The 23372-nt window shown below is 42.6% G+C and overlaps 1 protein-coding gene across 5 annotated transcripts in view; it reads left to right on the top strand.

Annotated features, from left to right (window-relative positions):
- Window positions 1-23372, top strand: part of PRDM16 (PR/SET domain 16) — a 795203-nt gene that overhangs the window by 758685 nt on the left and 13146 nt on the right. For all 5 annotated transcript variants that reach the window (XM_063943342.1, XM_063943343.1, XM_063943344.1 and 2 more), the window contains 3 exons: window positions 412-489; window positions 5696-5865; window positions 7107-7281. In XM_063943342.1, the coding sequence (XP_063799412.1) occupies window positions 412-489; window positions 5696-5865; window positions 7107-7281 (423 nt within the window). The remainder of the gene's footprint in view (window positions 1-411; window positions 490-5695; window positions 5866-7106; window positions 7282-23372) is intronic.

The raw sequence follows: 23372 nt of genomic DNA on the forward strand, positions 1-23372 counted from the left end.
AAACGAGTTTGCAGCAGTATACAGCTTACACCACTAGGGGCCAGATATGAGAGGTTTATTAATGTAATGTATATTCTCAAATTACAGAGGCGGTGGCCTCAAATCTTTCTAAACAGGGCAGGTCTTCCCCATTGGAAATATCTGACTGCTCATTTCCATAGTTCATAGACTTAGAGGGTTTTTTGTTTGTTTGTTTGTTTGTTTTTTTATTAAATATAGCAATTTACATGGTTTTACTGTATCTGATATATAGTGACCTTTATGTACTGTCAGCAGACTGTTTTTTTTTTTTTTTATTGACATGGCATTATACTTTCAGTAATGTTAGTAAATCACTATATTGCATCTGAATTGCACTCCTTAAAAGTCTTACTCCTACTTGGGGTTAATCCTCTTCTGTGTTATGAATAGGTACTGTGGCAAAATCTTCCCACGATCAGCAAATCTGACCAGACATCTCAGGACCCACACAGGAGAGCAACCATACAGGTAGAGTTCCTGACTATCATACAAATAGCGAACATCAACTCTTCACCATAACATATTCTCATATCAAACTTTGGATGGGACTTCTGCTGTCTGATAAAGTGCTCACTCACTACTACAATGCCCCAATAGTCCTGGATTTAGGGCCAGTGTGGACAGTGCTAGGTAGATCAGGCTGGGGTGTAGGTTGGCCTGCACTGCAGTTTGGGTTGATCATGGAGTGGTTTGGGTAGATCAAGGTGGGGTTTGGGTAGATCCGAGATTAAACTTGGGAAGATCAGGATGGGGCAAGGGTAGATCCAAGTTAGAATTTGGGCTGATCAGGGTGTGGTTTGAGTGCATCTGTGGAGTTTGGGCAGATGATCATCAGGATGGGATTTGCACAGAGCTGAGGTGGAGTTTGGGCAAATCAGTATGGTGTTTGGGTTAGGGATGTACATTGAATGGTTCACCATTGATGATTTCCATCAATGGTGCCATCGGTGCTTTAACATTGATGGTATGACATTGGCTGAGAAGCGTCGATAGGCATTTCTGCCATGGGACACTGTGGACAGCGGACCTATCAGGGAAGTAGGGAGGTGACTGATTGGTAATTTGGAGAGGTGGGGATGAGCAAAATGACTGGAGCAGAGCTAAGTGCCGTGCCCCCTGCAGCAGTAAGAGAAAAAGACATTGCTGAGTCTCTACCATTGATGGTGGAGAATCATCAGAGTATTTTGTCCTTGGTTTACTCTAAGGTGAAGAAGAAAACACAGAGCAAAAGTCCAGCGCATCGTAATCGCTGGGTACACCTATGTGATGTGTGACCATGCCCACTTTTTGTACAGTTCCCCAATTTGGGTAATTTAGGAGGTATGAATAAGGTAAATGCAACTTGAAATTCTTTACACAATTGTGAATATATTAGAGGGGAAAAACTGTGCATATAAAGTGTGGCATATTTCTAAGTGATATTGTAAAGTAGTAAACGTGGGCAGTTTGACATTGTATGGTCCTCCTATAGCCCTGGACGCCTCGATTCCTTCTACAGTCGACAGATGAAGGTTTGTATTTCTACTGTACATGTTACATTTTAATCATGCTGCCGGTTGCTAAGGTGTCATGAGCCACCTACACATAATGCCCCCAGCAGTGCTCACTGGCACTGTCCTCTACCGCTGCTGCTGCCATCACTCTCTCTGAGGGGAAGGGAGGAGAGTCCAGCGGCTATTTCAAATATGGCGCTGGCTCATGAGACAACCGGAACTGGTCCGATAGCCAATCAGGATCCGCCGCTGCCGATCCACGAGCTCTGATTGGCTGGTGGTCAGTGCCACATTTCAATTGTTGTGTAGAACCCCCGGCGCCCCCACGCCACTGCGGGGTGTGCAGGGGCTATTGCTACACCTCTGCTCAGAGATGTCGCTGGGTCCCAGTGCCTTCTCATTTACATTGCTTCCCCATGCCTCAGGATGTCACTGGGTCCCAGTGCTTTCTCATTTATATTGCTTCCCCATGCCTCAGGACGTCACTGGGTCCCAGTGCCATCTTAATAACACTGATTCGGTCCACAAAATTGCTGCCACCACTTTGCACAACTGATCACTTTATGTTTACGCCCAAGAAAAAACATCCACGTTAAGAATAGAAGTGATTTATTTTCCCTGGGCTTGAACCAGAAAAGTAATGTATGTGTTCTGTGTAAGGCTTCATCCATGGACATACTTCTGGTTGTAATAGCCCCCAGCCCCCTCTTCCCTTGTGGGATCTAATGTTTATAGAACAATTTAATTGTCATTGATTTTCTTTTGCTCTCTGAAACTGTGACTGTCAGTGTAATTGTTGTGAAAGTTTGTTCTGTGAATGTCTGATGTATATTGTAAAATTCTAGTCCGTGATTTGCATGGAATGAATTATTTTTTTAAATAATAATAATTGTGTCCCAATAATTTTGCGTGCAAGTCTGCCAGATAGGAAAACTCAATTGGGAAAGCAAAATAATGTACAAAAAATATGGGATACTAAGCAGATATATATATTGACTAATGGGGAACGTTAGAGACCGTAGTTGGCAGTACTTGGTAAACCTTGTGTATGTTGGAATTATCAAGTTTGTTCCTAATTTGGTTTTGGAACGTCAGCGCTCACTTATGAGAATAGATTTACTAAAATTTGGCACTCACTTAAGAAAGAAAAAAAAAGAAATATCTTGTTAAAAAAGGAAAAGGCCTTTTAAACAATTAAAAATGCACACGTTTCTGAGTTGGGATGGACTTTCGTGGAATATGGCAGAGTGCAGTGAACAGTATTAAGTAAAAAGGTTTTTTATCTTCAGTGGGGGCTGTGTCTAGCTATCTGCTGCCTAATACAGGCTCCGATAAACCACTATATTTGGGTTGAGGCTTGAGCACTATAAAATACAATTATATATTTTAACCATCTGATCTACCAACAAGGTATATATACCACTAATAGATACTTTTATATAAAGAAAGTGGAATTTTGACAGTTAGTTCCATTCATATTTTTGCTTCAGATTACATGGCAGAACTCTGCGTAGCTTTCAGGGTTAGTCCCACCAGTAGTTCCAGAACAAGCACCAGGATACATTTCTCACTCCATTGCATGCCCACCCATTTGTCAATACCCTTCATAAAGGCTTATTTAGTAACATGATTTAAATGGTTTAAATGTGATGTACCCAATATGGACCAATCTGATATTAGCTTCGATCTGTGTGGTTCAAGTTAGAGCAATGAAAGCAATTGCCTGATTGCTACTAGTCAGCCAACAGCAGCCAATCACAACACACTGCGTGTTTATGCATTATTGGGACACTGTAGTTTTAAACTTATTAGGTGGCATATCGGCACCATAAGCTGTCATGTTGTTAAATAGTAAGTATAAAGTATCACAGCCTGCCAGGATCAATTTGTCCACAAGATGATTTTAATATGCGGTGTAAGCGGACGCCTGTCAGCATGTACTGCTATTCTCACTATTAAGGTAAAGAAAACACTGGATGGTAATAAGCGAGAGGAGTGATTTAAAGAAACTGACGGGAATTAATCATTATCCTTCTAGATTTGTGGTATAATAGCACAAGCTAAGTGTGGGGTACTGAGTAACATTTGCGCCTGCTTCATTTAGGAAAACATAATATTGTTGGCAGTGCAGCCATGCCAGAAATGTTTTCATTTGTTACTCCGCTTTCATTCTATTTATGTTACAGTCTAGAGGTTATTTTTACGTTTCTCTGGCACAATCGTGCCATGTTTCACCACTGGGGAGTACGAGGCGGCAGATGTGAGCCTGCTCCGCCACCCTCCGTAAAACTCTTCACTTTTGCTGGTTTGCCAGGTCACATGGTTCAATCAAGAGGGGAAAAAGAGGCCAAATAATGGATGCAGTGGGGCATTTTTGGGGCATTTATTTGGGGAAATAAAATACAAAATACAATAAAACACCAGCCCAGCTGCCTGAACCCGGCCATGAAAACATGATTTTTTTCCAATTAGATAAGAGTATTAACTGTATGTGTATACATTGATGTATGTCCAGCTACGTGTGTGTGTGTGTGTGTGTGTGTGTGTGTGTGTGTGTGTGTGTGTGTGTGTTTCTATGACTGGTCTGCTTTCGCACCCATGTGCAGCAGTGTGCCACTGAGGGGAAAAGTTGGGGGGGGGTATGCGACTATGCGCACAACATTGCATGGAGAGCCTGTGGGCAGCCCAACATCTCAGAGAGTGCTGGGCATGCCCCCACAGTGACTTGAACGGAGGGTGTAGTGAGGCTCCGCCCCTCTCCACGGTGCTCTGCTTCAATTTCAGGCATATTATTAAGAGGAGGGGGTCCCATGTGCAGTCTTCATACAGGCCCCCTCCTGGATACAGTGAGTGGACTCCTGGTGATTTTCCCAATGCACATGCACAAATCACTATTAAAATGGCCACCACACCTTTTTCCTTGTGATTTCTGCAGCACTGCTGACACAGAACTCTGCACACCTATTTATTGAACATGGGTGCAAGGTGTGCAGTGTGAGCCCCCCTGGACCGTGAACCCATTATAGATACACTATCGTATATACTGTACTGTATATAGATCGTATTTTCCGAATTTCTGTCTGTCCCCTCAAGGAGGGTCAGCCAGGTCGGCACAGTGGGGAGGGGGGTAGGCGGGCAAGGGTGGCATGGCACAGCATAGGTGGGCTGTTTGGGTGCTTGACCGTGCAATTGTGGCAAAGCTGGCCACTAAAAGTGTGGGTACAGACACGCCCCTTTGATTTGGCCACACCCTCTGCAGTACGGACGGTGTAATGGTTAGCATTACTGCCTCACAGCACTGAGGTCATGGGTTCCATTCCCACCATGGCCCTAACTGTGTGGAGCTTGTATGTTCTCCCCGTGGTTATCTCCAGGTGCTCCGGTTTCCTCCAACAATCCAAAAATATACTGGTAGGTTAATTGTCTCCTAACAAAAATGAATCCTAGAGAGTGTGTGTGTGTGTGTGTGTGTGTGTGTGTACATGTGGTAGTGTAAACTCCACTGGTGCATGGACTGATGTGAATGGCCAAATATTCTCTGTAAAGCGCTGCGGAATGGATGGTATTCAGTTTGCCGGCTGTTGGGATCCCGGCGCACAGTATACCGGCACCGGAATCCCGACACCCGGCATATCGACAACTTTTCTCCCTCTGGAGGAAGAATAAATAGCCGTGCCCGCAGTGTGGCAAGCGCAGCATGGCGAGCACAGCATGGTGAGCGCAGCATGGCTGGCGAGCGCAGTGTGGCGAATGCAGCGAGCCTACAAGGGGCTCATTTGTGCTCGCCCAGCTGTCGGTATGCCGGCGGATGGGATCCCGGCGCCTGTATCCTGGCCACTGGGAGCCCGGCCGCCGGCATACCATACTATTATATGGGTGCGCTATATAAATAACTGGTAATAAATAAATTATAATAAATGTAAAAAGAGCCCTGGTACTTGCAATGGGACATGTCTATGCCCCAACACACTTGCCCACACCCTCCGCCCAGTACTAGGCCCCTGTCATACTTCCTAGCACACTATCCTCCCCAACACACACATTCATAGTTTTCAATGTATGAGTAAGTGTTACGCACAGGAAACACCCGTATCTAAAAAATAAATAAAAAGTCTACATGTAAATAATTAGATTTTTTTTTTAGTCTTTTGGTCACATTTTCGTTGTCTTTTCCTTTACAGATGTAAATATTGTGACCGATCTTTTAGCATCTCCTCCAACCTTCAGCGGCATGTACGGAACATACATAACAAAGAGAAACCGTTCAAATGTCACTTGTGTAATAGATGTTTCGGACAGCAGACCAACCTGGACCGACACCTTAAAAAACATGAACATGAAAATGTTCCAGGTAAAGTGATAGAGAATAACAAAACTGCTACACCTGATACATCAGTTTGTAATTATATTGGAAAGATGCACATGGAAGCTCAGCGTATTGGTACACAATATAGAAGGCTTGTTTTTCAGTGTAGGCTTGACTAAGGGGGAGATGTACTAAGCCTTGAAGAGAGAGAAAGTACCAGCCAAACAGCTCCTAACTGGCATATTACAGGCTGTGTTTGAAACAAAAAAATGACAGTTAGGAGCTGATTGGTTGGTACTTTATCTCTCTTCACTTTATCACTCTCCAAGGCCTAGTACATTTGCCCCATAGTCACATTGTCTCCCTGTGTCCCAGGCACTGCTTGGTGCGCCATTTACATGCTGCTGCAAGAGACCATTTGCCCTTTCTGCACAAACACTTCCAATTATTTAACCTTATAATATAGAGAAAATGAAAACATTGATAGAATCCCTCATGTGGCTGAAAAACCCAACAAAAGTGTTTAGTGTCATGTAACTAAAGTATGGGATTTACAGGCAGGGATGGACTGGGGGTCTAAATCAGCCTGGCACTGTACTATGCATGTGCACCGCAGTCACAACAAACGGGGTGTACCTGTCTCAAGGGGGCTTACCACAAGTTATCATGGCACGCCCCGTCTCTTTGTGTGCAAGGCATACCCCGGAAAGGTGGGCGAGTCTCCCGCAGCAGCCCCCCGCATCCCCCCTCAGCCGCCCACAGCAGAGAACAAGTGGGGATATGATGACGCGATTCGCGCTGAATTGCGTCATCGTAGCTCTGCCCCCCCGCTCTACAGTGCCTGTTGTCTCTGCACTGTACAGCAGGGGAGGCCACGATGACACAATTGTGATGCCACGCCCCCAGACTGCCCACCTCCCACGCTAGCCACGCCCCCGGACAGGCTACCTTGTCGCTGGCCACACCCCCATTAGCCTACCACGCTGCCTCCTCTTTGGGGAGGGTGCAGCAAGGTAGGCAACCATGGTGCAAGGTGGCAGAGCGCCAGAAGGTGGAGCTGCTGCCATGCTGATGGAAGGGACCATCAGGCCATCAGCCCTTCTGACTTTTGCCAGATGACCAGCCCAGCCCTGTTTAAAGGCAACTTTTGATGATTTTGTTTTAACATATGATAGCAAAATGTTTAATAAACCTCACTTTTTCATAAAGACCAAACAATCATTGAAGACGGCTACAGTGTTTGACTTTTCTCTCTAACCTGTTCTGATCGCTCTGTCTTCTGTTAGTGAGTCAGCACTCAGGAGTAATTGGAAATCACCATGGAACCAGTGTTTCGTCCCCTAACTCCGAATCAGAAAACCATGCACTTTTAGACGAGAAAGAAGATTCCTATTTCTCGGAAATTCGAAACTTTATTGCAAATAGCGAGTTGAATCAAAATTCAAGTTTAGCAGAAAAAAGGTAAGAGTAAAAAAGTATTTTATTTTTTTATTTTTTTGGGTCCCTGTAAAAATGTAATCTGTTATGAGATACTGCCTTGGTTCTTAGCGTTACTTCATTTCCTCAGTGATTCAAAAATATTTTGGCAGGGTGAAACCGTGAATAAATAATGAGACACTATAAGAGAACTGTATTATGTCACTGTATCTCGTACGGGGGTGGCTGGATCATTGTGTTAAATCAGGCAATATGCACTTTAGTATGAAATGTGATGTTCACTGATGATAAGTTAAATGAAAGCTGACCCCGCTGTTCCGAGCCAGCTGTACAGAAATATGCTGCCAGTTCTACGCAACGTTTCCTTAGTTTGGAACCAGAGACCACCAGGTGCAGACTATAAATCAAATAATGGAACTTAGGCATTTCTAAAAAAAAAAAAAAATATTCTTCTTCACAAAAACATTGTGATCTTCCTAAATTAAAGATCAAAGACAGTTGTCTTTTTTTTTTACAATGTTTTCCGTTAAAACAATTCTCAATTTGGAAGGCCCCTGACGTTTTCCGTCTAGGGGTTAAATGCACAAATGGACCATAAGGGTCTGTTTTGCAAATATAGCCTGTATTGGCTTGCTATATACACTCTAGTAGACTCACTGGCATATTTATAATGGATGCCCCCGGGATCCAGGGAGCCCACACCGCTCACCTTGCATCCATTTTTTCAAGATTCACCCACCAGAGTCAGAGTCCTGCATCGGCAGCAGCTGCACTGCAGAAAACCGGGAAAATGGTGCAGCGGCTATTTCTCCACCGTTCTGCACATACACAGTAGGAAAATTACTGGGGAAATGACCACCGCTCTATTTTCCCAGAGACCTGCGCATGCACACTAGAATCTGGGACAGCGCTAGGGTCTCCTAGTGCCCAGAGTCTATTGCTCTGCCGGCTAGAGAGGAGTGGGCCCGGAAAAAGACTGCACACGGGCTTCCTCCTCTCTTATTGTGCCCCTGAGTAGACTGGGTTCCGGTATGAATGGTCGACCATGTTATGGTCGACAGTCATTAGGTCGACCACTATTGGTCGACATTGACATGGTCGACATGGGCACATGGTCGACGCATGAAAATGGTCGACACATGAAAGGTCGACACATGAAAAGGTCGACATGAGTTTTTTTACTTTTTTTGGTGTCGTTTTTTGCGTAAAGTGACTGGGAACCCCAATTAGTGCACCGCGTCCCCTCGCATGGCTCTCTTCGCTCGCCATGCTTCGGGCATGGTGCCTTCGCTTCGCTCGGCACAGATTACCGTTCCGATCGTAGTCCACATGGATCGTAAAGTATGGAAAAGTTCCCCAAAAGAAAAAAAAGTTAAAAAACTCATGTTGACCTTTTCATGTGTCGACCTTTCGTGTGTCGACCATTTTCATGTGTCGACCATGTCATGTCGACCATGTCAATGTCGACCAATAGTGGTCGACCTAATGACTGTCGACCATAACATGGTCGACCATCTGAACGGATACCAGTAGACTGTATCTAGTGCTTGCTTGCATGGCTAACATGACATCTGTTGGCTCCAAGTACTGAGGGAGAAACCTTTGCAGAAGCTGCTCATTATAGGAGGGGGGGTGTAGATGCGCCATCTTGGGGGTGAGGTTGCATCTCCTTACCAAGGCCCAGTTACTTTACAATCGGCCCCGCCCACCTCTGGAGCACTTGCTTACAGCTCCAGCCCTCGTCAGTGGGCCAATTTATCACAAATCCAACATCTTTGGAATTAAATGAGGCGAAGATGTATATAGAGAGCCGTTACAGATTGGATCCTGTTAAATTCACAACAGAGACTTTTTGTCACTTTACTTAACTCCTAACACAAATCTATATAGGTGGAGTCTTTCATTTTACACAGCGTGGCTCAGAAGTGGTTAACATATGTTCCTGTCTTGAGTTTTGTGCTCCGCAATGCGTCACACAAGGAAGAATGAACCATAATGACAGAACCTCTGAAATGACGCTGTAAGATGTAAAAGAAACCCAATCCATGAAGATATTTTGTTTATGAAAAGAGTTGAGAGGTATGGGTCGCTGGAGTACACGCAGTCATTTTAGTTGAAAACACATCGCTCGGAAAAAAAAAAATTGCTTGATGAATTCCAGATTAAAATACTATACATGAGCGCAAAGGGACCAAATCTGTTGTGTGCGTATAAATTGAAAATTACCATCCGTTACAAAGTGGTACAGCTGAATCCCAGCAGAATTCTGCACAATTAATCAATGGCAGATGTTTTGGTGCAGCCGCTAATAGGGAACCGCTTTGACGGTTCCAGTTACCATTCTGTTTGATCCACTGTTGGCTTGCCTTAAATAGGTGAATTTATTGCGGTAACAGCATATGACACTATTTCAGGCACACAGTAATCTCTAGGAATAGATTCTGTGGGAATACGTTTGGCACATTAATAGAAAGGCTTAAAATAAATCCTGATATCATAAAAACAGTAACAACATTAAGAGAGTACATTCATTTTTATTTAGCTAGAATGCATTTGTACACACTGGCTCTGTTTTGTACTTCAGAATGTACAAGAACACTGCACTGGATTTTATTGGTTTAACAAACTATATTATATTTAAACAAATATTTTCTACCCAGCAGCAATAGCAGCCAAAGTCCTATTGGGTAGAAGGGAGGGTGTGATGTGCCAGGGGCTCGTGATTGGATATCAATGTGGCAAACTAATCACACACCCCTAATAAGTTCCCGCCACTTTCACATTTTTACATTCATTTAAATCATGCATGTCCAAACTGCGGCCCTCCAGCTGTTGACAAACTACACATCCCAGCATGCCCTGACACAGCTGTGTGTGTGTGTGTGTGTGTGTGTGTGTGTGTGTGTGTGTGTGTGTGTGTGTGTGTGTGTACACAAAATTGATAAGTTCAGTTTCCAGAATTAACTAGATTTTAACAATTTTATTATAAGATTGGGACATGCTGGGGATACAGCTACAGAAATTTTGTAATAGTATGACAAATTGTGTAACCTGGGCACATTTTTTAATAAAGTTACGGAATCACCAAATGAGCCTGGTGAACTGTACTGATTCCAATATGTTTGCTACCTACTAATGCAACTACTGTACTGTTATACTGCACTTATCTTTCCTAATATGTTTTACAAATGGGTAATCAAGGCTAATCAAGTAATACAGTCATGAAATGCAGCCAGTACTGAGCCTCTAAAACTCACCAGGAATATGATGACATTTATTGACAATTTATATAAAACACTCTTCTGGATTATTTAGAAAATGATGAGCACATGGTTCATTGTAACCTGTGTAATCATTGGCTGGGATCAGCTGTATAAATGGTGGCACTTCCTCTATAGATGTACTTCCTGATCAAAGGAGCAACCAAAAGATGTGTCCCCATACATTATTGCTGCAGTCGCGCCAAACAGCCTCACATGGCGCACCCGGTACCGTGTGACTCTTCTAGCGGCTGGTGTGATTTTTGCATTTTTTTCACCTGAAAAATTCATCTTGGTCGCAATGCGTTGCCACTAGGATGCACCAGGAGACTGTGCTGATTAATTTGTTGTGCGGCACTTGTATATCCGTGTGCGACTGAGTCTGAAGGGTCTAAAGTACCAGCCAATCAGCTCCTAACTGCCATGTCACAGGCTGGGTTTGAAAAATGACAGTTAGGAACCGATTGGCTGGTACTTTATCTCCGTCCACTTTAGCTCCATCCAAGGCTTAGTACATAGACCCCTCAATATTCATACAAATTGTTACGATGCAGCAGCCAGTTCAGTTGTGCTATGTGTACAGACTCAGTCGCACATAGATATACAAGTGTCGCATACCAAATTATCCAGCACAGTCTCCTGGTGCAACATTTTTCAGTAAACAGATGCAAAAAAACACTGCATTAGCAGGGTCGCATGGGACTTGGCAGCTGTCTCGTGTCATATGGTGTATCCAGGCTAGTTGTATGAGGACACATCTGTAATTTACTTCAGTAAATATCCCCCTGATAGTTTAAAGAGCCCTAATATGAAGCACTAGATCACAAATCCAAATTATTTTCTTCTATTACCAAAATAGAGCACTTCAGCTCATTAATAATAACACCAACATCTTGTACCTGTCTTGACCTTTATGTTTTTAGGCTCTACGTCCATTTGATGGAATTGCCTTTGTCATCTTATTTATTATTCATTGTGTTAGTCATCTCCAGTCATTACAAAATACAAAATAAAAATTGTGATTTATTAAAATTGTGAGGGGCTCAACTGTATGGTAGTATATAGCCACCTGTCCAATCAGCCAAACACTTTTCATTTTATAAACCAGACTAGAGTAATGGTATCTAGGATGTAATTGATTGCTATGGAGTACTTACAGTAAATAAGTACGCTATGCACCATGTTACTTTATAACCTCTATATTGTGAGTTCAGTTGCAATATGGTTAACAAAGTACAGATCACTTTCTCCATTGCCAGCCATTACTCAGAAAGTGTCATCAGACCATCTGATTCCTTGGCAAATCAATAGAAAACCGGCAAGGACAAAGTACTTCTATTAGCGAAATACCAGACACCTATATTCCAATGTAAATGAATGCAATATGTTATTACTCCAGGGGTCTTTCTGGATTGGAGCCTGTTCGACAAATGTCACATGCTGGGAATTTATATTGCTGTTTATTGTGCTGTCAACTTTCCAAAGTTTAAGAACTTCTTTATTGAATTTAAAACAATCACAAAATCTTTCTGCACTCTACCATCATAGTCCACCTCATTACTGATTGGCTACGATTTTATTATCATGTGTAAATGTTCGCTTAAATTTATGTTATAAATATATATATAGTATGAATCACATTTCTTGTTGGCTTTTTCAGGTATCAATGTTTTTTTTTGCTTTAAAGCAAACCCTGACTTTTATTACGTTGAGAGATTTTAGGAGGTATTTTCCATTCTTTTTATATTTTAAAAGAATATGGATGTTTGGGTGTATAGAAGATGTGACAGCTGCCTCTACAAACAATGTTGCCGAATAATTAAGCTTGAAGAACACATCATTCATTATCTGTTCCTTAAAACACACTGAACAGTTACTTACCATTATCTTTGGGCATGCCCCATTGTTAAATATGTTTGGCATCTCGTCCGCCAATATGCAGAGGCTAAATGCCTCAATCATGGCCCTTTCACTCCTGAGTGGGCAGTATTGGGTGTCTTTGACAGAAAACAACGTATGACCCTTAAGTGCTGTAAAAGAACTATCCTACAGGGCTGAATCAATAGTAAACCTCCTCAAATACCTCTATTATTGAATAAACTCTACTTTTTATTCAGAATGGATTGGGCAGAAACAGTCTTTAACAAGGAGAAACAGGTAAAACCCTTTTTCATATTATGGGAATCTTATATTGATACCCTCCCACTTACTACCAGAGAACAAACTCCCCGCAGCCTTCGTAATACCACCTGGTATCTTACCAGGATGGCTGCATAGGACCCATCTATCTCCTTGTGTTGATAGGTGTTATACTGACCGGCGTCTCACTTCCAGGTTCTGTCAGCCACACTTTCGTTTTGGTACCAGATATAATTGCTACCATTTGGTATTTTCTTTTTCTTATGTACAGTATGTACACATCTTGATTGTTTCCATGGTTACGGATAAGATATATATGTGTGTGTCCTCTTGGCCTGTGTGTGGCTATATTTGTTACCATTGTAATGGATCGCGCATTTGTTGTTTACGTCTAGGTGTGTCAATAATGTGTGCTTTAAATTACCTGATCCCAGCCAAATTATTTAAATTACAACACTGTTAGAACAACACACAATAAACAACAGATGCTATTGCTACATTTATGAAAGACACAGTAGGTAGACAGTTGGTACAATTGCCATACGCTCTTACAGACCAATAGTCTGACCGTAGCGTCTAAAAAGGAAATGTGGGGGTGTTGTCTTCAGGAACCAAACATATTCTAGTTCTCATTTATCTAGTAGAGTATAGAAAATATCTAGGATCTCATTGGCTGTTATGGGTAACAGCTCCACTTTTCCTGTTAATTCTGGTAATTATGTACCCAAAAGTAATCTGGAGGTGGTAACCCCCTTTATTGTGGATTATTACTAACAAAGGGCAAACGTGCGGTAACCCACAGCAAGCCCTCAGCATCAGACTGGTTGTTGCAGTGTAAGGGCTCCTACACACTGAAAGATACCAGTGAAAGATGTGAACGATCTCGCTCATTAATGAACAAGATATCGTTCATATCTTTCAGTCTGTAGGCACCAATGATGAACGATGCGCGGCCCCACGCTCGTTCATATCTGCAAGCCAATATGGACAATATCGTCCATATTTGCAATTGCATGCAGTGCTATGGAGCTGGGTGGCGGGGGGGAGTGAAGAAACTTCACTCCCCCGTCACACACCGCCACCCCCAACACACACACGCACCCGCCGGGTTGCCCATCGGCCGTATTGGCCGTCGGGCACCTCGCCCGGCAATCGCGCAGTGTGTAGGGGCCGTAAGTTAGATTCTGACTCGGTGGTTGCTTTTGGCATCACTCACTCATTCTGTACGTTAGTAAATTAATTCTCCATAACTTTCAGTGCGTGTCTGCAGGCAGCATGTATTAAAGAGTCGCAAGTTCAGCTAGGACAAACAGGAGCACTAAAAATAAAACTACCTATTAGACCCTGAGTTCAGCATTAATTGAGAAGGAAAAGAGATTTAAAGAGTGTGAAGGATAAAATGAGTGTGTGTGTGAATTGGGGACTGTAAGGAGACCATCATTAGTCTGGAATGAAGTGGCTGCTATAGTACATGAAGGATATGGCATTAATCATTGTAAGAGTGATGTGACCGCTCTCTGGCTCTCCCTCTCCCGGGCTGGGACCCTAAGCCAGACATTGTTTATGTAGAAGTTTCTTAGGTGTAGGAGGTTTCTCTCTCTATTCTAAAACTGTTCTTGTTTAGTTTATTCCCAGGGTCTTAGACTTAAGACGACTACTAGCAGTCCTTCTCTGTTTTTTTTTTTTGCAGTCATGTAAGAATACATGTTTGCTGGATGTGGCACGTGTGCATTGTCCTAATAACTTTTATATACTTCAGTAAGTTATATGTTTATAGTTACCACTGACTTGGTGTTGTGTTACATTGTTACGATGTGTCTTTGTTACTTGTGTAGGCAGCAGTACTGTAGGTCTTTATAGTATAATCACATCTGGATGGGAACTGTGGGTATAATGCAGAGCCAGGCTGCAGATGCTCCCACATTGCGTACGCAGAATATGGTGCGTATATTTGTCACATACAACATTCTATGCATTTTCGTATCTATAATGGGCTGGGCTGGGCTGGCCATTGGGCACTACTGGCAAATGCTAGAAGGGCCAATGTCCAGAGCGGGGCTTGCCGAGCAGCACAGCCTCCTGGCTCTCTGCTCTGCCGCCTGACTTCCCTCCGTCTCACCTATAGGCTGGTATATAGTGCGTGCTGCATGGCCAGGCCCCATGACTCTTGGCAGGGCAGCCATCGGGGGGGTGGGACTGTTGGGACTAGTGTCCCGGGCTCTTGCATAGATGGGGGCCCACCCCTGGCTCCTACTGCCAATACCTGAGGCTGATGTGCAGGGAGGACTTCTTAAAACAAGTCGTATCTGCGCATCAACTCTCTGTAAACTATTCCTGTAGGTCCGCAACACTCCACCTATGTGTAACGTCACAATGTATGACATCACATAGGGGTGGAGCAGTGTGGCACAATCTTTATTTGGGGGGAGGGAGGGGCCCTGTCTATTTTGTCAGTACTGGGCCCCACAATTTCTGATGGCAGACCTGACTCGTAGCATGCCTCACCCTTGTCGCACTCATGTGCACAGTGACATGCCAGGGCTGCTTCACGGGCCCAGTCCGCATAGACCATTTTCCCTCAGATTTGTGCATGCACAGTCACCATCTGGTCACTATGTTCCCAGATAACTGCTCATGCGCAGTAGAATGGCACAGTGCCACAATGTCTACTGCACTGCCAGAGAGGAGGGGTCCTGCACAGAGTCTACACATGGGACCCCTCCTCCCTTAAACCACCCTTGGTGATGCGCTCACCCCCTCTTTGCGCGCTTGGTGTAAACCCATCGTCATCATCCACATCCGTGCTTTTGCATCTGCCTATACTAGGTGCTGAGGATATGTTCCATCCAGCTCTGCATAGCCAGCCATTCCATCGGCACGCCCCCACTGAGCATTATCTGCGCGAGAACACTCAGTTAAAGCCCAGTTGCGCCCTTTAAGCCGCAAGCAGCTGTAATTTCACATCTCTGATTCGCTCACACCTCTGTATACTCACTTCCAGAGCATGTGCAGTGCAGAAAGACATGGGCTTAACTCCACATCGTCCTCTACATTTCTTAGTACAGTGTCTGTTTATGCGGTCTATAAATATTCCATAAACAGTGGTGGCATGAATTATTTTACACACACACAACATTATTAATTTGCATGTTTTTACTAATTAGCAAAGCCAGCTGCCCTACTTCTGATTTCTGCTGCCTACTAAATGGAAGCAGCCACTTTGAATCCTGAACCGGTTTTCCTGAGAATTCACCTTATCAATATAGGGGCCGATTCAGACCTGATTGCTAGGCTGCGTTTTCTCACAGCCTGCGATCAGATCAGAACTGCGCATGCATATGCACCGCAATGCGCCGGCGCGTCAGACGACTGCACCGAGCATCGGTGCATAGCGACGGGATGGAGCGAAAAAAGCGATTGCATGTGCGATCGCAAGGTGATTGACAAATGGGGATTTGGTATCAGGTATTATAGTAGGGGAACCCATAGGAAACAGCGACCACAATATGGTCACATTCAATATCAGTTTCCATAAACAGCCCTATACTGGCTCAACTAGGACTCTAAACTTTAGCAAAGCAAATTTTGAAAAGATGAGGGTATTTTTCAGGGATATTGAATGGGAAGGTTTGTTTTTAGGAAAAAATACTACGGAGAAAGGGAGGTACTAAAATTCCTGCTAGCTAAAAATACACTCAAATTTATTCCTATGAGTAGCAAAAAAAGGAATAAAAATCATAAACCGATGTGGCTTAACAAAAAGATTAAGGAACTTATGGGCAAGAATAGGCGAGCATTTAAAAAATACAAATCTGACGGGGAAGCAGAGTCATTTCAGCACTATAAGGAATGTAACAAAATTTGCAAAAAGGAAATAAGCGGCTAAAGTAGAAACTGAAAAACTAGTAGCAAAGGAAAGCAAAGCGAATCCCAAAAAATTATTTAAATACATTAATCGCAAGAGATTAAAGAAAGAGAGTATAGGCCCTTTAAAAGACAAGTTGGGAGTCTTAAGCAAAAATGATAATGACATAGCGGACACACTAAATTAGTTTTTTTCAACAGTATTCACTAGAGAGGACCCATTTCAGGGACTGACACACAATCTCAATAATGAGAATATCCCACTGATACGTACTTATTTAAGCGAGGAAGTAGTCTGTGACCGATTAAAACATTTAAAGATTAATAAATCACCAGGGCCCGATGGTATTCACCCAAGGGTTCTAATGGAGCTTCACTCTGAACTGGCAAAACCGCTATCTTTGATCTTTAAGGATTCAGTTATATCAGGTATGGTTCCCAAAGACTGGCGTATAGCGGAAGTAGTGCCTATATTCAAAAAGGGAAGTAAAGCTGATCCAGGTAATTATAGACCAGTTAGTCTTACATCTATAGTGGGGAAAGTATTGGAAGGTATTCTAAGAGATAGTATTCAGAAGTTCCTTGAAGTCAATAAGGTCATTAAAAGGAATCAACATGGGTTTATGAAGGACAGATCCTGTCAAACCAACTTACTTGGCTTTTATGAAACAGTAAGCGCAAACCTAGATCAGGGTAAAGACGTGGATGTAATCTTTTTAGACTTTGCCAAAGCGTTCGATACTGTACCACACATGAGACTTATCTACAAGCTACAAGAATCAGGGCTAGGAAGCACAATATGCACTTGGGTCAAAAACTGGTTAGATAACAGGGAGCAGCGCGTTGTGGTTAATGGATCTTTTTCAACTTGGACTGAAGTGCTAAGTGGTGTACCGCAAGGCTCATTATTAGGACCGCTATTGTTCAATATTTTCATTAACGACCTAACAGAAGGTCTAGAGAGCATGGTGTCAATTTTTGCAGATGATACCAAATTGTGTAAGGCTATAAATACAGAGGAGGATGCCGAGTCTCTTCAGAATGACTTAGTTAAATTAGAAGCATGGGCAGCCAAATGGAGAATGCGCTTCAACACAGACAAGTGTAAGGTAATGCACTGTGGTAACAAGAACAAAAATTACACCTACCTACTAACTGGGGTAAAATTAGGGGATTCTGTACTGGAAAAGGACTTAGGTGTCCTCATAGATAGCAAGCTAAGCAGTAGTACCCAAAGTAGGACTGCAGCAAAGAAGGCTAATAAGATATTAGCATGCATAAAACGGGGTATTGATGCTAGGGACGAGAGTATTATACTCCCGTTATATAAATCACTAGTGAGGCCACACCTTGAATACTGTGTACAATTCTGGGCACCGTACTACAAAAAGGATATCCTGGTGCTTGAAAAGGTACAGAGGAGGGCGACCAAACTAATTAAGGGCATGGAGACGATGGAATACAAGGAAAGGCTTGAAAGACTAGGCATGTTTACATTGGAAAAGCGGAGACTAAGAGGGGATATGATCAACATCTACAAATATATAAGGGGACAATACACAGAGCTTGCGCGGGACCTATTTTGGTTAGATCAACACAGAGGACTCGTGGACACTCGCTCAGGTTAGAGGAGAGGAGATTCCGCACAATACGGCGTAAAGGCTTTTTCACGGTAAGGACAATACGTGTTTGGAATTCCCTGCCCGAGGGAGTTGTAATGGCGAAATCTGTCAACACCTTTAAGAATGGGTTAGATAAATTCCTAATGGATAAGGATATCCAGGGGTATGGTGCATAGTCATGCATTATAGTTACTATAAATAGGGATAAAATGCAACGGCTGACAGTAGCATCAGTCAGAAATTTTAGTCAAATCATCATGCATAGGAGACCACAAATAGGTTGAACTCGAATGACAATTGTCTTTTTTCAACCTCAGATACTATGTTACTATGTAGGACATTTGTGGGTGGCAACTGACTGTTTTGTAGGAGTGTCCGGGAAAACGCAGGAGGGACTCAGCGTTTTGAGGGAGGGTATCTGATGTCAGCTCCGGCCCCGATCAACGCAGCGGCTGAGTAAGTCCGGTGTTTGTGCAGGCCTCCAACAAAAGCGACCGCACACCTGCACAAAGGTAATACCCTCACCGTGTAGGCGGCGACTACTTGATCGCAGGGATGCAAAAAAACGCACCCTAGCAATCAAGTCTGAATTACCCCCATAGTGTATGTCACGCTCCAATGATAACACTAATCCATAGCATATTGAACATGGGTTCCATCCACAACATCACCACCTCCCCTTGGTGGGAGTGACTCGTAAACTTTATCTCTAATCACCAACTCAACAGTGCCTCCCAGTGGCTGTTTATGAAACTGTACAATTATATATTTGCTTTAACTTTTATACAAAATAATATTCGGATATATGTTAGATCCCTTGCTGTTTCATCAAATAGAATCGCTACAAGATACATACATATATATATATATATATATATATATATATATATATAAAATATTGTTGGCGGCAACGGGCATGGCTATCCAGTTAGTGATTGCTAGGGGTATGTAAGGAGGTGCTGGGCACTTGGGTAGATACACCTGCCTCTCTGTGGGATTGTGTCTTGAGGAAGGTCATGTTTAGTGACCGAAATGTCGACCGCCGCATGGCTTCCACTGTGTGATTATGCTGCAAAGACCCTGGTGAGTGCCTCTTGTTTGGAAATATATATATATATATATATATATATATATATACACCCAGATAAGGTGCGGCACTCGACTTTGAATAAAGGACAACCAAACCACGCTTTCAGCAACGTTTCAGTGTAATAAACACGATCATCAGGCTATTTGTAGCGTATCAAATAGAAACGCTACAAGATAGATACATACATACATATATATATATATATATATATATATATATATATATATTTATATATAAAAAATATTGTTGGCGGCAACGGGCATGGCTATCCAGTTAGTGATTGCTAGGGGTATGTAAGGAGGTGCTGGGCACTTGGGTAGATACACCTGCCTCTCTGTGGGATTGTGTCTTGAGGAAGGTCATGTTTAGTGACCGAAATGTCGACCGCCGCATGGCTTCCACTGTGTGATTATGCTGCAAAGACCCTGGTGAGTGCCTCTTGTTTGGAAATATATATATATATATATATATATATATATACACTAGTTACCAGCCCGTCAAAGTGACGGAAAAACATAACATTAATGTCAGCGCCGCAGGCTGTGCGCACTGAAATGGAGCAACACTTGAATTGCTCCATTATGCGCCATTTTAGTGGCCATCAGCATGCTCTAATTTTCCCCATAGAGGTGATGATCAGCGTTAGCCTTTTATTGTATAGTATATATTTAACTATATAAATAAAAAAGTTTTTGTGTAATGCCCTTTTAAAATGTGCTTACTGTATCTTACTGAAGACAGACTTGAAAATCTTAAATATTAAGAAACAAAATAACTTTGACTAATGTTAAGATAATTCATGAGAACAGCAAATGAACAAAAGCTCTAATGAAGGCATCTGTGCCACATTTTGCAGGTTATTCCCCACTGAATCCTCATTTGTGAGTTGTGTAAATAAACGGGGTGTAGTTCGTTTCAAATTCCCACACATACTGCAAATGTCGCCAGGACAGCTCGGAATAGAGGCTATCAAAATGACGTTTGTTTTCTGTCTGTCTGGGCGGGTGATAAATGGCATTCGGAGATGCTGACAGCAAGGGCTATTTAATCGCCAACCAATTTTTGTAGCCTGCATTGTTTATTCAACACAACAGATGGGGAATTTTTAACTGCCTGTAGACTGGAGGCCTGAAAGTGAATGTAATGACTGAATGCTATTGCTGGTGCAGTGGCAAACGCAGGATTTGCATGGGGGGGGTTTCCAGAACTGGGTGGAGCCAAGCACGGGGGTTGGGGACTGAGGTGACCCAGTATATGGGTCCGTAAAACTAGTGTGTCTGTGTGTGTGTGTGTGTGTGTGTGTGTGTGTGTGTATATATATATATATATATATATATATCTACATATATATCTACATATATATACCGTATATACACCTATGTATATATTTATATACGGGTGATCTTCAGTATGCCGACTGACGGGATCCCGGCACACAGTATACCGGCGCCGGGATCCCGACAGCCGGCATACCGACACTTATTCTCCCTCGTGGGGTCCACGACCCCCCTGGAGGGAGAATAAAATAGCGTGGCGCGCCACCGTGCCCGTGGCGAGCACAGCGGGCCCGCAAGGGGCTCATTTGCGCTTGCCACACTGTCGGTAAGCCGGCGGTCGGGCTCCCGGCGCCGGTATGCTGGTTCGCCGGGAGCCCGACCGCCGGCATATCGTAGTGAACCCTTATATACATATACACATAGCATATTAAACATGCATATATATATATATATATATATATACACATACAGTACATGTGTATATATATATATATATATATACGCATGTATATATATCATATGTGTGTGTGTTTATATGTATGTATGTATATACATATTTATATATGTATGCACAAATTGCACATGGATATATAAGTACTATAATTAAAATAAAGTAAACTTTTATTAAGCACTTACAAGTGCCACCAGGAAGAAAGCAGGCTGCAGAGGACGCTAGACACCCATTAATAATACTCATGCAGTTGTTAGTAAGGGAGTGGGGGACAATATTGATGAATACAAAACACTCATAAATTTGACACGCATAACACAGACGTTTAATAGGATGTACCATGCGTGAAATTGTAGCCTTTACTGTAGACCCAATGGGCACAATTTTACAGAACTTTGGCCACAGATGAAACGTCACAACAGTTTGATTAGTTGTAGGCTAAATTATGAATTATTTACAGTAATGGCGGGCACACTATATCAAAATTTGCCTGATTTGCCATTTCCAGGCATATCGGCGGTGTGTATGCCCATTTTGCGCACTCCCACGTTCATTAGCGATGTCTTCCCTTCGGCCCTGCTGCAGGGTCAACCAGAAGAGATCGCTAATGATGCTATGCTTCCCCGTTCGCACCGTTCACCCCACCCACCCCCTGCATACACAGTTGCCGATGCAGGGTCCCGTCACCCACCGGAGTGGCCGGCGACACATCGTACTGATGTGTAGCCGGCTTGAGGGCCACTTCTATATTTAAAATACATAATCACAAGTTGGATCTCTTCAAAAATATTTAGTCTTTTTTTTTCATCAGGTGACCACCATGTCAAGCGTGAATTTGTAAGTGGAGAGAATGGAGGCAGTGGAATGCCACATTTAATTTGCGAGCCCCAATATGAGACATGTTACAGAAAATATGTACTCCAACAATGACAACTGAAGAGTTCAGTTGTGGAGTGCGAACAATATGATACCAAACATGATAGCACTAATTTGTAATTGCCAGAATGTAAGTACCCCAAATGCGGAGCTGACCTGAGAAAGCTATGGCTGCTCAAACAACTTTCCAGTGCCTGGTATTCCCTACGTGCCTGTTACTGGTGGATAAAGAATGCCATTACAGTTGCTATCCAGAGCTCTTGGGCAATTACTACAATCACTTTCAAGGTCAGCTTGAGAATACTGTTGTTCTGATGCCCAGTCTGTTTGTTACGCCATGCAATTAGGGTTAGACTGTGTCTGTAAGTTTAGCAGCTAGGAACTGGTTAGTATAGAGAACCAGTTACAGCCTTAGGCTGGGATTAGGAGGTAGGCTGCTGTAGTGTTAGCGTCCGGGTCCTTTTGGGTAAGCCTTTGGATGCATTGCTATTTAAGCTAATACGGGAGATCAAATGAACCACAAGTAATTATTCTACACCCATGAAATTATTCAATGGTTGTGACGGCCATGTGCCCTATTCCTATACTGTATCCTTCATCATGTTACTGTATCCTTCATCATGTTTTGCCTCTGAAAAGTAAATTGATATTTATTTTTAACAATGTAATAAAGATCCCTCACAAAACACTGCATAGCTGGCATCTTAAATATAAATGCAATTTAATGGTTGGAACTTGAAATTGTGCAGGACGCAATCCTGACACCCAATCAAAGTTACCAGCAAGTCGTGACACAGTGAAAACAAGGCTGTTTCTCAACTGGGCCATAAATTCACAGACCTACACTCTTATCTAAAATGGCTCTGAAATTTCACAATATGTATGTTCTTGTGTTTTTGTCTGTCTCATTAATCACCAGTTTATGGAGTTTGTGTCTTGGGGAAGAGGGTGTGAAGGCATTAGGTTGCATACTTAAGAAATAAACTTTGTGTGGCATTTCCTGAAGGGAACTGGAGATTATTCAGCCTTTCCTGCTGTGGGATGAAGATAGACAAAAGGAATACATTTCAGACTGGCATAATGATTCCTGAGAGAGAATCAAATGTGGGCATTTATCATAAAGAATAACGGAGTGAAAAAGGCTAAAACAAACACACCACTTATATGTTTAGATTAGGTGACACAATCCAGAGTACTGAAAAGACCTTCCTGAAAATGGGACTGAAAAGGGAAAAAAAAAATCAATGGTATCGAAAATTTAAATATTTTATTCAGTTTTATGAAAGAACAGACATCAGTTGCGTGCATAAAGTGTTTTCACACTTTTATGTTCCTTTTTGTAATTAACTACATTCAAAAAATGAATTGGGACTATTGCAATGATAGTTTGTGTGCTTGAGAGGTTTGAAGCCTTTTGTTTTGATTCACTTATGTTTATGGGACCATTTTTTATATTATGCCCACATTTCTATTTTCTGTCCATCTGACTTGTGACCTTTGCTGGGTTTTTTAAAAATATACTTTAACGCTTTTTTT

The sequence above is a fragment of the Pseudophryne corroboree genome, chromosome 10 (genome assembly GCF_028390025.1).
Source record: "Pseudophryne corroboree isolate aPseCor3 chromosome 10, aPseCor3.hap2, whole genome shotgun sequence".
Lineage (NCBI taxonomy): Eukaryota > Metazoa > Chordata > Amphibia > Anura > Myobatrachidae > Pseudophryne > Pseudophryne corroboree.